This window comes from Serinus canaria, chromosome 5, assembly GCF_022539315.1.
Source record: "Serinus canaria isolate serCan28SL12 chromosome 5, serCan2020, whole genome shotgun sequence".
Classification (NCBI taxonomy): domain Eukaryota; kingdom Metazoa; phylum Chordata; class Aves; order Passeriformes; family Fringillidae; genus Serinus; species Serinus canaria.
This window is the reverse complement of record NC_066319.1, coordinates 40,314,614-40,333,874: the sequence shown is the minus strand read 5'-3', so window position 1 is coordinate 40,333,874 and position 19,261 is coordinate 40,314,614. Positions and strand designations below refer to the sequence as shown.

The window sequence follows — 19,261 nt, the reverse complement described above, 5'->3', positions numbered from 1 at the left end:
ATAAAGACTGCTCTTGTGAGCCAAGAAGTCTGTTCCTGTGAGGTGAGTTTACCAAAAAAGGGCTTTCTTGCAGGAAGAGTCAGTGGATCGAGGATCAAGGGTGAGGGGTAGTTCAAGCACATGGAGTGCCTTGTCATGTGTTGGATTTGTGTAACCCGGGTACTGAAATACAGTCAGGATATATTGCAGTTCTGCATTCTTAGACATGCAGCATGAAGGGGAAGCTTCAGGTCTCTTGACCCGAGTTTTTAAAGCAGAGGCTGACCTTTTACCAGAGCCCAGTTCTGCTCCTCATATGAAATCAACGTGAAACAGAAAAAGGATAGGAAAGGAGCTGACATTCCAGTATGAATCAGAGGGAACTCATGCTTATTTAGTGAAGTAAAGACATATTAATGTAGAAATCCTGCAGCCATCACTAAATCACTGTGGCTGGAAGCAAAGACTTTTACTTTGACCAGCTTTCATCTGGCATACTTCTGTGAAGCTTTTGTAATGTCCACAGTTTAGGTGTGAAATTTTTAAGTGTGAAATCCGTTCTCCTTTAGCGCATCTTCTTCAGCCAATTTGCATACAGGAGACTCACATAATTCAAAGATTTTCTATCTCTACTTACTGCTTCTACAAGCTTCCCCTGAAAAAGGGTCACTTTGTCACAATTTATTTTCTAACTGTATTTTATCTGGTCCTACCATTTCTGTAACTTCAATGTGTGCATTTCATTAAGCCTTCCCTATAAAATAATTCCACACACATATAATCAAACTCATTTGTCAGCTTTATAGACTGGAACCAGACACATATAAAATGCTTTAGACAACTAAAAATGGAAATGACAGATATTGGTGATATGAAATATTTAAAGGAAAGGGTTTTTTGTCATGTGAGTTCCAAAACGTTATTAATCGAATAGAAGGTATCTTTCCCCGTCGGTGCTGCATGGCTGTTGAGCGTGCCGGTGTAAGGGAGCCGTGGCACCCCGCCATAGAGACACTAAGTCCTTTTAAAACACAGAGGGAAACCTGCGATGGACGGGGGTTTCGGCGTTTCTAGCAACAAAGGAATCAGGAAGAGGTACTGAAAGAAAGAAATCCGCCCAACACAGCCCAGCTGGGAGAGGTTCCGCGTTCGCCGAGCGTGCGACCGCTTCCCCCCCCCCCGCACTCCGCCCTCCCCCGATGCGCGCTGTCTCCGCGGGCACCGTGCGCCCGGCTGCGCGCCAGTGACGCGATGCCGGTGGCCGCCCGCGCCGGGTCCCGGCCGAACCGTGTCCCCGCAGTGACAGTTTATTATTCTTTGGACGCAGGCAGCGATGTCTATGTTTGCAAAAACAGCCGCCGACTGCAACGAGAGCAAAGGCGGGTTCTGCAGAGCCCCTCCTGGCGCGAACGGGCACCGGCGTGGCCGCGGGGCCAGGCGGGGAGCGGGCAACTTCGGGGATCGCGGGCGGGGGAAGGAAAGCTTCGGGGGGATTTATTTTGTTTTCCTCCCACTGAAATGAATTCTTGGTTTATTTGCATGAACCGAGGTTGTTTTAAGTAATTTGCCTGTTAACAGTGTTATGCAAATGTTAGCTAGCTATTTAAAGGGGGAAATAGAAGAAGAAGAAGAAGAAAAAAAAAAAAAAAAGCAGTGTGTTCTCACAACACCGGGGAAATCCTATGTCCCTTTGCATTAGCGAGATGAGATCACAGCGATTACTCACCTGCCTGGCCTCTCCTACACCCTTGAGCAATGCACAGCACTATCTTTCCCAGCCCAACCTTAAACACTTGGCAAACATGGCTGGTTTAAACAAATCAAAAGTGGAAGAGCTTCTGATGCAGTCACAGGCTTACAAAAACTGTGTCATTCTGTCACTGGGATCACTGAAAGAGAAACACGAAATCGGATATTAAGGCGGGATCCCCCATTTGCCTCAGCAGCCGGAGTGCACGGGAATCCCACCGACAGTCGTGGTGGCAGAAAGCCGCGCAGCCGTCACTAAAGCAAAGCGGGGCGAACCGCGGGTTTACAAAATCCCGAAAGCGAGACATCTGAACTTAGAAAGCGCAGTCAGGAAAAAAAAAAAAAACAAAAAAAACCAACCCAAGCAAACAATAAAAAAAAACAAAAAAAAAACCAAAGAAAAACCCCAAAAAAACAGAAAAGAAAAGAAAAAAAACCAACCCCCCCCCCCAAAAAAAAAAAAAGACAAAAAACCCACCACCCACCACCACGACGACGACGACTGTGCATGCGCGCCCTGGCCGCGGTGCCGCCGCGGGGGGCCGGCAGCGCGGCCGGGGAGGAGGGTGAGGGCGCGATCTGGCGTTCAAGTTTCCAAACATAGCCGGCAGCGCAGGCTGCCCGCGCCCCGCCGCGCTCCAGCTGCGGCCGCGCCGGGGAGGGCGCGGGCAGCGCGCCGGGCATGCGCGCCCCGCGCAACAAGTGGGCTCCGCGCCGGCGGCCGGGGGGAGGGGAGCGGGGCCCCGCCCGGGTGCAGCCGAGCCGGGAGCACGGCGCTGAGAAGGGGAGGGGCGTCGCGGCGCGGGGGGAGCGCGGCGCGGCGGAGGGGGCGCGCAGCCACACGCGGCGGCGCGCAGCACCCCGCGCTCGGACTGCGAGTAGCGGCGAGGATGTGAGTGAGGAGCAGGCGGCGCCGCTCGCCACGCTGCTGCCGCCGCCGCTGCTGCTCCCGGACTGCCACAGCTCCGCCACCGCCCAGGGAAGCCGCCGCTGCCGGGACCGAACAGCTCCGTGCGGGTGCCCCAGTCTTGCTCTCGGCTGTGGATCAGCACGTACCGAACTGCAAGCTCACGAGGCAGCCGTGGCGGGTGGAAGGTGACCCCCCCCCATCTTCCTCCGTGCACCTCCGCCTCCTCCCGGAGGAGGAGCAGCAGCAAGCGGAGAGCTAGAGAGCGCAGGGAAACAGAAGCGGCTAGAAAGCGACCCCCACCCAGCCAGCCCCCCGAAGGAGCAGTGTAATCGTTTCCCACCCCACCGGGGCAGCAGCGGCAGGACCAGGTAGAAGAAGCCATCTCCGGCAGCAGAAGCGAACTAAAAGCAGACGATTCCTCCTTGCTGAAACGGGCAACAGGATCAGGTACGGAGAGCCACCCTCCACCCCCCCTGCAGCCCGGGGGGGAAGACTGAGCCAGCCCCTACCCCGGCGGCAGCGGCCGCAGCTCCCCAGCCACCAGCACCATGTCCGCCGCGCAGGTGTCCTCGTCGCGGAGGCAGTCGTGCTATCTATGCGATCTGCCCCGCATGCCCTGGGCCATGATCTGGGACTTCACGGAGCCCGTCTGCCGGGGCTGCGTTAATTATGAGGGCGCCGACCGCATCGAGTTCGTGATCGAGACGGCCCGGCAGTTGAAGCGGGCGCACGGCTGCTTCCAGGACGGTCGCTCCCCGGGCCCCCCGCCGCCGGTCGGCGTAAAGGCAGTGACGCTCTCCGCCAAAGAAGCGGCGGCGGCGGCGGCCCAGCAGCAGCTCAACCATGTGGATGCCACCTCCAAGGCGGCCTCAGCGGGGCTGACCCAGTCCAGCCTGGACCGCTACGGGCTTAGCGCCGCCGCGGCCGAGCAGCGCAGCCGCTTCGAGTACCCCCCGCCGCCGGGCAGCCTGGGCAGCAGCCATGGCGCCCGCCTGCCCAACGGACTGGGGGGGCCCAATGGCTTCCCCAAGCAGCCTGAGGATGGGCCACCGGAGCTGAACCGGCAAAGCCCCAACTCCTCCTCCTCCTCTTCCTCCTCCCGTCGCGGGGCGCACGGGGGGCTCGTGTCTGGCCTGCCCCCGGGGGCCGCCGGCGCCCAGATGAATGTGCCCCCCAACCTGCTGCCGCAGACGCTGCTGAACGGCCCCGCTGCCTCCGGCGTGGCTCTGCCTCCGCCGCACGGGGGCCTGAGCGGCCGCGGCGGCGGGGGTCCCCCCGCTCCCTCCGCCTCTTCCCAAGGGGGCACCTGCGGCGGTGGTGCCGGGGGAGGCGGCGGCTCGACCTCCGAGGCCTGCGGCAAGCGACCGGGCTCGGTATCCAGCAGTGACCAAGAGCGGGAGCTGAAAGAGAAGCAGCGCAACGCGGAGGCGCTGGCCGAGCTCAGCGAGAGTTTGCGGAATCGGGCCGAGGAGTGGGCCAGCAAGCCCAAGATCGTGAGGGACACGCTGCTCACTCTGGCCGGCTGCACCCCCTACGAGGTGCGCTTCAAGAAAGATCACGCACTGCTGGGCCGCGTCTTTGCCTTCGACGCCGTCTCCAAGCCGGGCATGGACTATGAGCTGAAGCTTTTCATCGAGTACCCTAGCGGCTCCGGCACTGTCTTCTCCAGCGCCTCCGGCGTGGCCAAGCAGATGTACCAGGACTGTATGAAGGACTTCGGCCGCGGCCTCTCCTCGGGCTTCAAGTACCTGGAGTACGAGAAGAAGCACGGCTCTGGCGACTGGCGGCTCCTGGGAGACCTGCTGCCCGAGTCTGTGCGCTTCTTCAAGGAGCTGGTGGGCGCCGACATGCTGCCGCAGCCCTACCTGGACGCCAGCTGCCCCATGCTGCCCACGGCGCTGGTGAGTCTCCCGCGGCCGGGGGCCGGGGCCGGCGGGGCGCAGGGTACAGCCGCCGCCTCTAGGGGACCTGGCGGTGGCGGCGGCGGCGGCGGCGGCGGGGCGATGCGCAAGAGGAAAGCCTCTCCTGAACCCTCGGACTCGGCCGAGGGGGCTCTGAAGCTCAGCGACGAGCAGCAGCGGCAGCAGTGGATGGCCAGCCAGAGCGAAGCTCTCAAGCTCACCATGTCGGCCGGGGGCTTCGGGGCGGTGCACGGCGGGGGCCCCCCGCCGCCGCCGCCGCCCCTCGGGCCTCACTCCAACCGAACCACGCCACCCGAGTCCGCCCCCCAGAACGGACAGTCCCCCATGGCCGCGCTTATGTCGGTGGCCGACACGCTGGGCAATGCCCACTCGCCCAAGGACGGCAGCTCGGTGCACTCCACCACGTCCACCCGCAGGAACAGCAGCAGCCCCGTGTCGCCGGCCTCGGTGCCGGGCCAGCGCCGTCTGGCCTCCCGCAACGGGGACATGAACCTGCAAGTGGCCCCTCCTCCCCCCAGCACCCACCCCGCCATGGACCAAGTGCACCCCCAAAACATTCCGGACTCTCCCATGGCCAACAGCGGGCCCCTGTGCTGCACCATTTGCCACGAACGCTTGGAGGACACCCACTTTGTTCAGTGCCCCTCTGTGCCCAGCCACAAGTTCTGCTTCCCTTGTTCCAGAGAGAGCATCAAGGCCCAAGGGGCGACTGGTGAAGTCTACTGCCCCAGTGGAGAGAAATGCCCCCTAGTTGGTTCCAATGTGCCTTGGGCATTTATGCAGGGCGAGATCGCGACCATTTTAGCTGGGGACGTTAAAGTGAAAAAGGAGAGAGACCCTTGAGTAAGAAATCCAATCCCTTCAGACTCCTGAAGATGTAGAATTGTGAATATAACAAACTGCAAAAGTTAGTCTTATGTATAGACATTATTTTCGTCGTATGTTTCTATATTTTGAAACAAAGGTATGTACTCTTCTTCATTTGAAGGATAGAGCTGGTTTTTGTTAAACAGAATATAATATTGTTTGGTTACTACATAATACCTGTTCTCATTTCTTTGGCAGTGTGTTGGCTAGGTACAAAGTTAATAGCCCTTAGCGATTACCTGCTGCTGGTGTGTATTTTTGTAAATGTATGCACTTCTCTGAAAGAAGAAGAAAAACACAAAAGACAAAAAAAATTTTTTTTTGCCAAGGCCAGTGTTGATGCCTAAAAAATTGCTACAAAAATGGTGACAGCTTACGTTTTACAAGCCCTGAGTGTTAGTCTTTCACCTTTTTTTTTTCGTTTTTGTTTTTTTTTGTTGCAAAACGGTGGGGTGGCTGTGGGGGGAGGGTGATTTTTCGTTGCAAGTTTGTAAGGAAAATGTTTCAGTTTGTTTCTATTGATCTGAACGTTTTTTAATCTTCATGTGTTTTTTGTTTTTGCTTTTATTGATGCACGGATGCTTTTGAACAGTAGAGCAAAATGCTGTACATGAGAAACATGCTCTGTTTGTCCTTTATACATTTCTGTAGTTAACAGAACACTGTAATGTGCCTTGGAGCTTAGTAAATTGTAATAAATTCAATTGATATTAATACTTCTCGAGTAGCAAGTTTTATTTTTCTCTAAGCTTAGGCAGTATGTGCAAGCCATGTTGGCTTTTTAAAGGTCTCCATTATACGAAGAGTCTGCAGTTCGTTGTGATAGTTGTGGCACTTGTATGCACATTTTCACTTATATGTAGTAAGATGATGATGATGTTGATGGTGTTATCAAACTTACTTAAATTTTGGCACTGTGCCTATTTACGTTTCACCTTTAATGTTGCAGTAACGGTTGCTGACTAAGCATTTTCTATTTACTGTTCCTGCATCTCATTTCCTCCTCCCTTCTCCTTCTCCCCCCCACTAGTTCTCCAGCTGCAAGCTGTTTGCAATACAGGATGGATACATTGCCTGTGCAACTTAGTAAGGCTTGAGATTTAAAATGAAGCCTTCTCTTCACAAAACAAAACCAAAAACAACCCAGCATCTCATAGCTAATAATTTTAGTTGATTTTAAGAGTGGTTGTCAAAGTTTGACATTAGCCACAAACTCATGGTAAGGCAGGACTGTAGCTGAACAGAGTACAGAAAGGGTAGCACGAAATAACAGCTTCTACAGTTGGTGTTGCAGCTGGTGGGTTGCTACCCCATTTAGGCATTGGCTTTTCATAACTTGAATTGATGAGCAGTTCAGGGACTTTATTGTGTTTTAAGCTTCCTTTAAGCACTGAAGTGAATGCTTTCTCTTTGGCAATGACTATATGTGATTCTTTGTATAATGAACAATTCTGTGTGACATTGGCATTTCTGGAGATAGGGGAGCAGTGTAATACCTGTTAAGTGATCAACAGGCAAAGCTGTTGGTCACAAGCCTCATGCTAGCTAGAAAATGCAAACAAATCTAATGTGAACTTTGTGCTTTCCAGTGAGGCAAATGGAGGAAAGAGGGGAAAACCTGAAAAAAAACCCAGCAGCACTGCAGAAATTCTTTGCAGTTTGACCAGCAGAATATAGAGCTGTTCCAAATGCAACAGTATCATAGGTTATCAGCAATTAGTTTTATTGAATAGTAAGGATCCCCACCCACCAAAGCCCCATAGTTGTGTAAAGGAAAGTCTGGATGCATTTGGTATCTGCTTGGTCCTAATACATGCTTGATTTGTGTTCCTGGTGGGAACGATGGTAGAAGACTTGGGAGTATATTCTTAGCGTGCCTACAGATCTTTGCAGTCTTGTATAGATACACTCTGGCTGTTTCATGTGTGTGGGGAGGGGGTGGGGTTTGTTGTGTTCTGAGATTTAGTATTTGGCATCACTATATCTGTGATTTCAGACAATGACTTCGTGTGTGTATATATATATTTTTTTTTTCTGCCAAGTGATATATCAGTGATTAAAAATCTCCAAACATATTGTTCTTATGTAATGGATCAAAGAAGTAATGCAGAAAAAGAATGTTTTGAGTTCATTGCTGGATACAACTTACCTGTTTTTTAGAGTATAGATTTGTACTGGTCCTATTTTCAGTTATTTCTAAGCATGCAATTCTCACACAACAGTTTATTTTTAAATCATGAGGTAGGGAGACTAACATTGTAAGCTCACGACTGGCAGAGAAAAAAATTGTACACATGGTTGAAATTCAAGTTTAAACTTAAGGAGAAGTAATATTCATATGTGAATTGCAACTGCTATTAAAAGAGAACTACTACTGGCTATTCAACATTTAATTGTATCACAGAAGTGTGAATACTCTGATTTATATAAACAGAACCACTCCTGTAATCTTGAAATCATTCATCAGTAGTTATAGTTAGAAAGAGACCCATTTGGTGGATTTTTAAAATTTCAGATCATTTTCAAAAAGCTCTTATTTTTTGAAACATAAGCCCACTTATGAGACTAATTGGTTTGATTTTTAGCAGGCAAAGGAAAGGTAAGGTGCAGTAAATATTGGAGGAAAATAAGCTTGAAGTGAATTGTAATACTGCAGTTAATTAAAGTTAACCATAGCTACGGGGCGTTTGTTGTATGGAGGTTTTTTGTTACCATGTGACCTTTTCTTTTACTCTGGCTCATTAAGCAGCCAGTCTGGGCATATTAGCCAGCATTTCTTTGAACCCACTCCATAGGTTTTTATCTTTCTGAAGATGTCCACAGCTGACAAACAAGTTGTAACCTTTTTTCAAGGAGGAAAGGGGAGCTGTCGAGTGAGTCTCATGTACAGAGATTCAGCTTATTTCTGTATTTTACAGTAATGCTCCCATCCCCCATACTTGCCAGTTATTTAAGGTACAGCCCAATGTTTGCTTGAATAAATGGTGTAAGTTAATTTATTTGTCCAGATGGTCATTTATTGTGCTTTCATTCCTTCTTGTAATGGGGAAGTATTTAAATGGTTTATTTTCCCAGGGAGGGTTGTTGTGTTTTGGTTTTTCGTTGGTTTTTTTTTTTTTCCAGTTAGATTATTCTTGACATTTCTTTTAATAGCCTTGTAGCCTATTTTCTTAGAAATGGGTTAGAACATGTGTGTCACTGGATGTTTGTTTTTTAAGCATTGGCAGCTGTGTGCGAGTTGGAGATAGATGTGTTTGTGCAGTGAAGAGCTGCTATGTCCATTTGGGGGAAATACTACACAGTTCCAACAGGAACTTCAGTTTACCAATGGTAACTGGTGTAATTTAATACAAACCTTGTTATCTTTTTTATTTGCTTGGCAATGTTGTGCATATGAGCATGCTCACCTCCCTGAACTAGTCAGGACTAACATTTTTTTGAAACTGCAATCTCTTCAAATAGGCTGGCTGCCAGCACAGCTTTGCAGGGTTGCAGCAGTCACTGGAAAAAGGGTTGTCTGCTTCTTTATGTGTCTTGTGAGCTGAGATTTTCTTCCCCTCAAGGGAAAGGGCTTTGTCTTCAGAGCTCTCAGGTTCCCAGCTTACTATGCAGTAGTTGCCTTGCAGCTTCCCTTTTTCCTAAGTCTTGCCTTTTTCTTTTTGCTTGGTTTTTTTTTTTTTTTTGGTTTTTATTTTTTGTTTTGGTTTTTTTTTGGTGTTTTTTTTTATGCAGTCATTCTCCATTCATTGTAGGATGGATTGTGTTGAGCATTAGCAACTTCTTTCTCTGCCAAAGTGACACATCCTGTAGATCTGCAGCAGAGTACTGAACTGTCACTGTAGTGCTGACTCTTGTAAGGCTATTCTTGAAGCAGAACAGCTTCCCCCTTGGCGTTCAGCCATCAGAATCCATTACAGCACACATTTTCTACCCAAAACATAGCTCTATGCCGAAAGAGTTGTCTTTACTACCATCCCCCAGAAGACACAGAGGGCATGATTATACCTTCCTGTATAGAAACATGCACTGCTGGGTTTATCTTCAAGATGTCTGAAAACCATGTAACCAAGCTTTTGTTGTTTCAGCCCCTGCCTTAAAACCTCTACTGCAGACTGGTAAGGGAAATGCCTCTGCTGATGGGTGATGTGAAAAGAACGGCACACAAGGTCTTTTCCCAGATGTATGTCTTAAAAGAATTAAGCATATGTACACTGACTGAGGCTACCACAGGGCTCCTCTGATGAGCCAGACAAACTTCTCTGTCTCCACGTGTTTGCCACAGGGCAGCCCAGCCCCGCGCTGCCACCCCTGACCGGGAGGCTCTGCAGGAATCCAGTTCTTCTCCCTGGGAATTGACTTGCCTAAGTCCATGAGAAGAAACATGGGAGAGTACACGTCAAGTTTTTGACAGCAAAGCCACTCTCTTTCAACCATTCAGGGAACTGTAGGGTGAACAGCAGAAGGGAGCAGTTAGACATGTGAATGGGAGGGGGAGGATGCTCACCAAAAGTCTGTCTGGCCAGAACAGTCTGTGACTGGTTGGACTGGCTGAGCTACTTGGGGCTAGGTAGGTTCAAGATTCCAGGGACTGACTGCTTGGCTGGATGCAATGAACCATGCTGGTATAAGTCTGCGTTGCTGAGAGGGGACGCAGCTACCCTGAAGTGTCCTCTTTCCCCCTTCACTGACACAGCCGCTCAGCCCTGCCTATTGCCGGGTTGAGACTGCATTCTCCTCGCTGCTGTGTGCTTTGCCTTCCCAAAGCGCCCTTGCAAGGTTTTTTGGAGGCGGTGGGAGCAGGGGTGGAGGTGAGGAAGGTCAAGCTTCTTAGGTTTCAGCTGATTTGGCATCCGGGCTCACAGACCTCCCCCCCCCCCCCCCCCCCCGTAGCCCTGCTCGGCCATATGCACTCACTGCTGCTTTTATGACCCTTTGCAAAGAAACCTTTAAGATGTGAACTGCTGCAAATTGCAATTTATTTTCAGGGAATTTCCCCTTTCCAACACGATCATCGTTAACAGTGAGAAGACTCTGGTTTTCTGTCGTCCCCGAAGACCCTATAATGGAGAGCTGTGCCTTTCTCTCTGGCTGGCACTGCTCTCCCGTCAGTACTGGGTGTGCCAGGCCACCCGTTCGCTCAAGTCTGCTTCACTGGGGTATCTTTCCATTTCTTTTTTGGCCAGCGCAAAGGCCCTTTACTTTGTTTAGGGAGTGGAGGCTGAGCCTGGCAGCTCCACCGCAGCGCGGAGCGGCTTGGCACTGCTGCGGCATGGCAGATTAGGCAGGGACTGAACCGAACTGAATCAAACCGGGCTGGGCTGGGGAGGGTCGCCAGGGCATGCAGTTGCCGCTGGGTTGGGCCGACCTAGACAGCCATGTGATTGCCTGCCTGCCCTCCTGCCTGCCCGCCTCTGCGCAGGGGATGGGAACGGGGACATGAAACATGTCTGTGCAGCTTCAAGGAGCCGAGCAGAATTCCCCACTGTCATCATTCTCCTCCCCTCCCTCCCTGCAGGCTGCCAGAGAGGAGGGCTGATTACAGCTCCGCTATTGTTCAAGTAACCTACAAATGGATTTGCATGGAGGCAGGTTGGGAGGGGCAGAGGGTGGGATTTATTAGCAGCAGCTAAATTCGTCGGGATTACTATTAGACTGAGAGCTTCTCAATGGGAATGATCCCTGGGTGAGCGATGGGGTGGAGGGGAGGGACTGGAAAGCTCCTTTTCTGCAAATAGGTGAAGGGGTGGCTGGCTCCAGCCGGGTAAGAGAGGCAGGCAGGGTGCAGCTGGCTGGGGACGGCGCTTCACCTCGGTTTAAACTGTAACCCTCTATTCCAAGCACGCAGTTCCTGGCAGCGCCGCTCATACCAAAGCCTTGACTCAGGGTTATCTGCATGCTGGGTAATAAGCAGCGTCACCAGAGGAATGTGCAGAGAAAGCAGCCATGCTGCTGCAAGCCTCCGCTCGCTCCTCTGGCAAACCACTGATTTAGCAGCCTGCTTCTGCTTCTGGGTTGCCAAACTGGCGAGGGCGTAGGGGGCTTCTCCAGGGGGGACAGCCCCAAGTCGGGTGAAGCCAAAATAGTGTTTCGCCTTTCCTTAAGCAAGTGTTTTTTATGCAAAGCTGCCTAACCGTATTTGAGAACTGTGCCTAGGAAAGGGTGAAGTTACTCCTCAAGTTACCACATTAGTTCATCCATTTTCCAGATGGGTAATCTCAAGTGTTTGAGCTAGGGTCACACAGCAAACTCAGAACAAGGGAGACCATAGCCATTGGTTACTGCCCCAAATGCCAGTCTCCCTTCTTCTGGAATAAAAGCATGTTACAACAACTGTGCAGCTGAACTGAAAAAGCACTTGTGTGACACAGGTGTTTGGGAACAACAACCTTCAGTGCCAGGCCAGTTGCCTGTAGCGTGTGTGCGTCCTTCACTCTGATAGCTCCAAGGCTGGAGGCTGTTGCTGTTCTTGCTGATGCAACATACAGAGGGCTGGGGTGAAGAAGAGTGCATACCTGTGTGTCAGAGGTAGGAGCTCCCCTTTGGCTATGATGGAAAGCACACCACATCCAAATCAGAGACAGGATGGGGTTGCTTTGAATTGCTTTATTCCGGATTATCTAAGGCAATCTTCCTCTTCACGGCACACATCATGGCAACAAGAGACAAGATCATAGTGGAGCTCAGGTTTTCATTCGAACATGTCCAGACTGGCACACTGTTGGAGTAAGGACAATACACTTTTGTAGGTTTGATGTATGTAAGAGCTAGGGGCAAAATTAGGGAGGGAGTGGGAAGCCTGAATATCTGGTCTGCTACTGGAAAATGTAGGCCACTGACTTGTAGATGTTGAAAGTTTATTTGATCTAGCTTGATATGCTAGACATTTTCTCTTAGAACTCACTCAATGTCTATAACTGATTTCTGAAAATAAAAAGACAAGGTATAAAACATCTGAGATTAAAACAACTGAAAGAGCTCTTGTCTTCCTGCAGCAGTAAATTTTGGAGTATTTTTTATTACTTGCTCAAGTATTGTTGATGTTCTTGACTCCCTGTTACATGTGAAGATAATTCCTCCCTGAGGAATTCAGACTGCATTGATAAGACCCAGTTGGCATATTTATTGTATCCCATCTCCTGCAATTAAAGATTATACTGAGTATCTTATCAAAAAGATGCAGCCTTTCAAGAGCTGTACCTTGCTAAGTGTATATACTAATTTTTGGCAAACATTTGTTGTGGTTTTGAGTGGTTCTCTGACTCCAACACCCAGCTCTTCACCCTCCCATCCAGCTGTCAACTTTTCTGTTAATCCAACTGAACTCATTCAGCTGTGCTCACTGCACCATTTCTGCTGGAGGGGAGGCAGCAAGAGGTGTGGGCACCAAGGACAGTATCAGCTGTGTGATCTGTGGATATCTAGTCACATTCTGCTAACAAGGACCTGTGGCCTAAGATAGGTTCATTAGTCAGCAGCCTTGATAGAATGTCTAGTGGATTGTGTGACAGTTAAATACCAGGAAGCAATGCAGAAATTCTCATGCTCTTTTGTACCTGTCTTTCCTCATGCTAGAACTGATGACAGCATTTCTTGAGAACTGCACTGCACATGCTTAATACAAAGAGCAGCTCCTTTCAGGTTTTTGCGTGATTAGTTGCAGGTCTCTGCATAGATCTTCTGTGTTCTGATGGTTGGATTTTTACAGTACATATTTTGCAAGTTACAGCTTGAAGCTTCCTCCTTGCAGAAGGTTCTGTCATTTGAAGGAACCCCACCCTGCTCTCCCTTGAAGATGTGCAATCCTAGGCTGTGTTTGAGCATGCCTGGGAAGGCAGGTGCAGCCTGGCTGGATCCTCAACATTGCCTGCAAATAAACACTGCCTAAACAAATTGGACTAAAAAGAACATTAAAGATTCAGGTAATAATCAGGACAGGTTTTGCTCTGTAGTCTCTATTCTGTGCTTTTCCCATCCCCTCTCACTCTGAGTTGTAGCCCAAAATATATGACACCATCAGGTTGCTATGGAAATAATTTACAGCAGAAACGATATAACAATGAAAGTTCTTAATAGCACCTCTATTGAAAACAACAACATCAAGTTAAAGTCACTTTAAAACCTCCCAGATTTCCCTTCTGTTGTTGTAAATGAGGACTTAGGTAAAATTAAAGTTTTATTTTCTAATATTTTTTGGAAAATAATCCTTCCAGCATAGAACATGTAAATACAGTTGTATTCTTTCTCACTTGACCAGCACATGCATAGCTGTTAGATATGTCCTCCAGCTCAGAAAAGATGGAAGATGCTTATAGCCAGTAAAATTCTTCTAACCTTAGAAGCAAGGGACCAGATTAGAGCAGGGTTATTTCCCTGCTTGAAGCAGGCCCTTCATGCTCTTATCTTGGTCTGAGTCTGTGGGAACTGTCACCTGCTCCAAACCATTTCCTCCTCAGATGAGCTTTGTAGAGTTGCTTGATTCCTTCCCAGAACTCTGAGAGTCACCATATTTATATTACTTGCTGCAGACATTTAAGGCATCAGTCCTTGGCAGCACACACGTCCTTACTCTCAGGGTCTTGTCCAAACTAAGTTGTACAGTTTGATGGGGACACATCCCATTACCACACAGACTTCTCAATGATGTTCTGTTTCAGGGTTGTAATGTCCATGTACTGATATGCCAACTTTCTCTGATGCCTAAAGATGTCTGGGTTTGGGTAGCTCTTTCACTAATCTTCTTAAGTCTTTTTGGCTGTTGTTCCCTAAGGAATCCTGGCAATGTGGTTACCAGACTTCTCTTGGTTTTTCATTTGGTTCACATTGGAGTTCCCACACAATTTAAGACCCTTTGGTCTCAATTCAATGTTATACCACTCACCACAATGGGATTTCTCTAACTGCTCTGTTGTATTGAACAGCTCCATGTCTCCAATGGCATGCTTATCTGTATATAATGGGCACATGCCTGTATATGCTCCAGTGAACAATCCCTTCCCTTGTACAAGTTTGCATGTCATCTGAGTATCCCTGCTCTCAGAAGAACCTTCTGTAAGGTGGTGTAGGACTAATAATTCTTCTTTATGTCTTGTAGCAAAATGCTATAGTCTAACATGAATTCATTTCCTCCACGCCACTTCCTCCATCATGTTACTCACAGAGGAATTCTCAGGGTGGCAATCCATTTAAGCTCTAGCAGCACACCCTGTGGAAGTAATTCCAAGGCTATTTTCATCTCTAGACATGCAAGTAGTGATGTTCCCTGGGTGTAAATGAGCACATTTCCCATGAATATAATGCAGCCCAGATGCCATGAGAGTATGCTTTTGGAGCCAGTCTCAGGCTGGCCAGAACAAGAGCCAAATGGCTCAACACATCCTATGCTGTGTGGCCTGCCTTTGTTGAGGGGAGGTTTTCTGTAGCTACTCAGTTTTAACCCTCTGCAGCAGCAGCAGTAGGCATCCAGAGATACAGGTGTGCATGTGTACTTTAACTCTATCGGCCCTGAGCTAAGTCGGCCCAAACGACCTTCTGCCAGTCCTGCAGTACTCCCCAGGCCCCATGTCAGCATACATTGCAACAGTCTCTCCTGCTGAAGTGCAAGCTGCAGTTCCCATTGCTTTTGTTGACTCTGCAGGAGGAGTGCCTGGTCTGCTATTGGTTTTTCACCAGCAGGGGAAAAACATTGCTGTCTTTCCCCCTCACAGCACAAGAGTCCATTGACATATATCTACCTATTGGTTTTGCCAATATCTTTTATGTAGTTGCTCTGTTTTTCTCTTAGTGATACAGTCCATTTGTCTGTCATTGTGCTTCTTGGTGCACAAACTTCTGGTCTACTTTCCTCAAGGATTTCTCTGTCTCAGGGTCCCAAGTCCATTCAGTCAGCAGTTTCTCCCCCTTTGTGCATATCTGCTTGCTGCAGCAAGGCAAACCACACAAATTCATCCATTTAATTTGCTCCCACTACTAAATCCTTTCTGTAATTCCTCTGGCTCCTTCTCTGCTTGGTTTGATGATTTTACATAATTGGTTTGCTTCAGGATCATGGGTCCTTAGGAGAGGCAGGTTACATTTAGCAAGTTATTTGTAGCAATGTTGTTTGTGGTATAAGCATAGCAACTCCTACAAAACATTTTGTTTCTCTTTGGGATTTTGTGAGGTTAAATTAGATTTGTGTGACAAATACGAATTATGAAAGGCCATGAGTCATAGTTCACTTGAAAGTGTGATAGGTGTCAGGATTGGAATGAAGTGCACTTTACTTGGGGCAGAAGAACTACTGCTGTTTTTTACCTTCAGAGCTTGAAATATGTATCACAGAGTTCAGAAAATATTCTGAGTTGAAAGGGACTCACAAGGATCATCCAGTCCAGCTCTTAAGTGACTGGTCCATACAGGGATCAATCCCACAACCTCAGTGTTATTAGCACTGTAATCTAATCTAACCAACTGAGCTATCACTTACAAATACACTTCCATTCTTGGTCTGCAGGACTTTCTAGTAACTTACAAATTCCTGAGCTTGCAGAGGTGGTGCTGAATTGCCTTTGTATATATTTCCTTCTAGAAGAAAAATTGCTGAGTGTTGAAAGGGTAGGTTGCTGTCAGGAAAGAGCAAGAAATGGAAATGTACCTCTTTTGGAGCATGTGTCAAGGAGATCTGGAGAACCTTAATCTGAAATAGAGGATGAAGTAAGAACAAGTGCCACTGGCAAAGGCAAGAAAGGAAAATTATACAAACTCTATCCTTCAGCAGTGGGGATGAAAAGGAAAGGGAGACATGCAGACTTTTCTAGGTTTAAATGCTTGAGAGATGCTCTGAAGCTGTTGTGATAGACACATAAAAGCCAAATGATTGCATAGTTATGAGCAGCAAAACTTTGCAGAACAGCAGAGGCACTGGAAATCAAATTAATTATAGTTGACCAATAGGTTGTGAGGTGAAGAGTCCCTCATTACCAATTTGTCAATGAATAAGAAACAAAGAAGTTTCTGAAATAAGAGGCAATAGATAATGAGAAGCAAGGGTGTCGCAAGATGATGGTTCTTAAATGCGGATCTTGTCAAATACTTTGGTGTTCATTATTGTTATATTCTTGTGCTAGCCAAAGATGTGCAACATAGTTTTTAGAAGACAAATACATGGTTGTTGTAGAAAACCTTATGATTTAAATACTAAAGGAGAAGAACCAAGAGGGGATGTTGAAATGTTTGAAAATGCTATTTGAGCATTAAAGAATCAAACCAGTAGGACTTGGCACATTGCTGATAGGTGAATGATCCAGACAGTAGCAGGTTATGTTTATGGCATACGTATAACTGCATGCTGGGAGGAAATAATTTTCCTAAGCGTATTGCCTGGTTCTATTAAAGGTACGCCGGTGTTTGTGGGGAAGGTCTGATTGCCGCTGGATAACTTATTGAAGCTATGTGTAAAATGGGCATCTGATCAGAAAGTGAATGTCAGGATGCATGAGGAATGAAATGCTGGATGCTATGTGGAGCTTCGTATCACCATGACAGGAACCAAGATCTGCCCTTACCTGAAAGGATTGGTGACCCCATCTTAAAAATGATAATGAACTGCTTGAAGGTGTTTGGAGATAAGCCCATGAGAACAGTTAGAGACACGCAAAAATGTCTCTGCACCACAGCAGAAGTGCAGTTATTGTTTATTTATTCTACAGCTAAAGCCCCTTAGTATGCATAAGACTTTGCAGACAAATAGGACAGGTCTGTGCTTGAGGAGTTTGCCTTCTGTGCAAGATGGAGCACAGCAAAAGGAAGCAAACCAAGAGAAGTCTGTTGGTACATGTGTGGAGCAGGGAGGTAGTAGGAGGCAGAAAGAGCCACGGGAGAGGAGAGGTCAAGGTCAAAGGTATCACCAGAGCCCTCCCAAGGTCTGCACTTACCTTCCAGTAAGGCAGGCTCCTCTAGTGTTGTTGTGGTGAGGAAAAGCTTCTTGTTTCATCTATGAGGTGTGACCTGTCTGCTTACAACTGCAGTAGTGTAGGAAATACCCTCCATACTCCACAAATGATTTTCACTGACTTCTTTTTCTAAATATTCAGATGCTTTTACAGCAGCTTCATGTTTGTGTGCATGGAAAAGCAGCTGCATTGCACAAACAGCAAAAAATTTCAATTTGAATTCAAAAGCAAATTTTGGTGGACTTGTGTTGCTATGCTTTAATATTCATGCACTCAAGATTTATTCATACAAATGAATTTTAAGTTACATGAAAAAGATAGTATTGCACATTTTGTTATAAACTTCATGTAGGTTACCAAACATGATACAAAATCGGTATCATTTGAGATGTGTAATTAGCCAGCATATCAGTAGACCTAAAAATGTTCATCGAATAATCATTTTGAGTGATGAAAATCTTGAGTATTTTCTAATCCAGTTGCAGCTAATTTCAGAAGAGAAGAAAATAATATTAATAGAATATGTTTTTTGTTGCATATTACTTGCTCAGTTCTAGCATTATGTATGCAAATCAGGTAATTTTGTACCTAATTGCCTGATTTGCATGCATAAATGTAGGTTGCACATGTGCAAATGATTTAATTCAAATTTAGTATATGCCTAATATGTAAAGTGGCTGAAAACTTGAATCTATGTATCTGAATAACTCAGAATTTTCACTTAAATAAAAAACCAAAATTTGCCACCAGCTTTGGAGGTCAGACAAAGTAGATGGCCTTCTTTGGATGATTTTGCAGGTGCAGTAACCCTGGAGTTGTAAATTTTTCTAGAGAAATGAGGAATTCTGTGAATGCCCAGTGAGAGAAGTAAATAAAAATGTTCCTGTTGCTTTAAATGCTATAAGAAAATCGCAGAAAAATGTGACACTTGGCAAGTGGAAGAAGACAGAATCACTCAAAAGAAAATGTGGCTTTCGAAGTCTCAGATGATTTATCATACAATTAAACCTAAGATGAAAAGTGTGAAAATACAATACTAAAACCTAAGTGCATTAAAAATTCTTTCAGGTAGTATGGCTATGAAAGGAATTTAGCTGGCAGTTCTTGTGAATGAAGTTCTGTGACTTTAGGAGAAGGAGGTCCATGGGCAAAGGATAGAAAAGCCTCATTTGTTCTGCCATGCCATGCATTTCACCTCTGATCTGGAAGATAAAGAAGATCCAGACTTGGAAGATTTACAGAAAAAAAACCTCTGGGCTCAAGAGCCTGTTTTGTTATGAGTCTTTCTGAGGAGCTCCCAGTACTGGGATCGGATGCGTTGTCACCAGCAGTTTTCATAATGATGTGGAAGAGCAGGAAGTGTCCCTGAGGAGAGGAACTAAAATTACCAACAGCATTTTTTACTGTGGCATCAGCTGTAGTCTAATACAGTGTAGGCTGTTTTCTCCCTATTACTCAGAGCTCCTCTGCAAGCTCAATTTGCATACACATGGGTGACAGCTACTGCTAAAATAAGCGTGTAGAAAAATTGGAAGCAATTTAAAGGCACATATGGACTCATAGTTCCAAATTCTCATTCAGACTAGTAAGAAGTGCAAGCAGGGTCAAAACAGGTATGATATATGCTTCTTCCAATGCTCCTTCATGCTGCCAAGAACTCAAAAAAATTATGGGTGTAGATTAGAATTTGGCACAAAATTCTTTTCTGTCCTTCTAAGGGCTGGTCTATCCTAGCCCTGTTGACATGAGTATGGTTCAAATTATTTCTGACCAGTGTAGCTTTGCTAATAAGAATTTCTAGTGTCAATGTGTTTATAATGGCAAAGACATACCTTTTCTTGGAAGAAGTTATTTTACTTGAGAGAAGGAGACAAGATTGAGTACATCTTACTTTCTGTAGGAAT

The 19,261-nt window shown here is 47.1% G+C and overlaps 1 protein-coding gene and 1 long non-coding RNA gene across 3 annotated transcripts; one reads left to right on the top strand and one right to left on the bottom strand.

Annotated features, from left to right (window-relative positions):
* Nucleotides 1-755: 755 nt before the first annotated feature.
* Nucleotides 756-2,343, bottom strand: LOC127059712 (uncharacterized). Of its 2 annotated transcripts, XR_007777785.1 has the most exons (3): nucleotides 2,214-2,343; nucleotides 1,706-1,868; nucleotides 756-1,341 (listed from the first exon to the last, which is right to left on the bottom strand). It is a non-coding gene; the product is annotated as an uncharacterized LOC127059712 (long non-coding RNA). The 2 variants fall into 2 exon arrangements; XR_007777786.1 differs by lacking the exon at nucleotides 2,214-2,343 and having other exon boundaries at nucleotides 1,706-2,170.
* An 843-nt stretch (nucleotides 2,344-3,186) lies between these two features.
* IRF2BPL (interferon regulatory factor 2 binding protein like) lies at nucleotides 3,187-6,143 on the top strand. The gene has a single exon (XM_050975400.1). It carries the CDS (start codon nucleotides 3,187-3,189, stop codon nucleotides 5,401-5,403), a length of 2,217 nt encoding a protein of 738 aa, XP_050831357.1. The 3' UTR covers nucleotides 5,404-6,143.
* Nucleotides 6,144-19,261: the final 13,118 nt, after the last annotated feature.

Coding starts and splice junctions, on each gene's coding strand:
- IRF2BPL (XM_050975400.1), top strand. CDS start 3,187: ATGTCCGCCGCGCAGGTGTCCTCGTCGCGGAGGCAGTCGTGCTATCTA.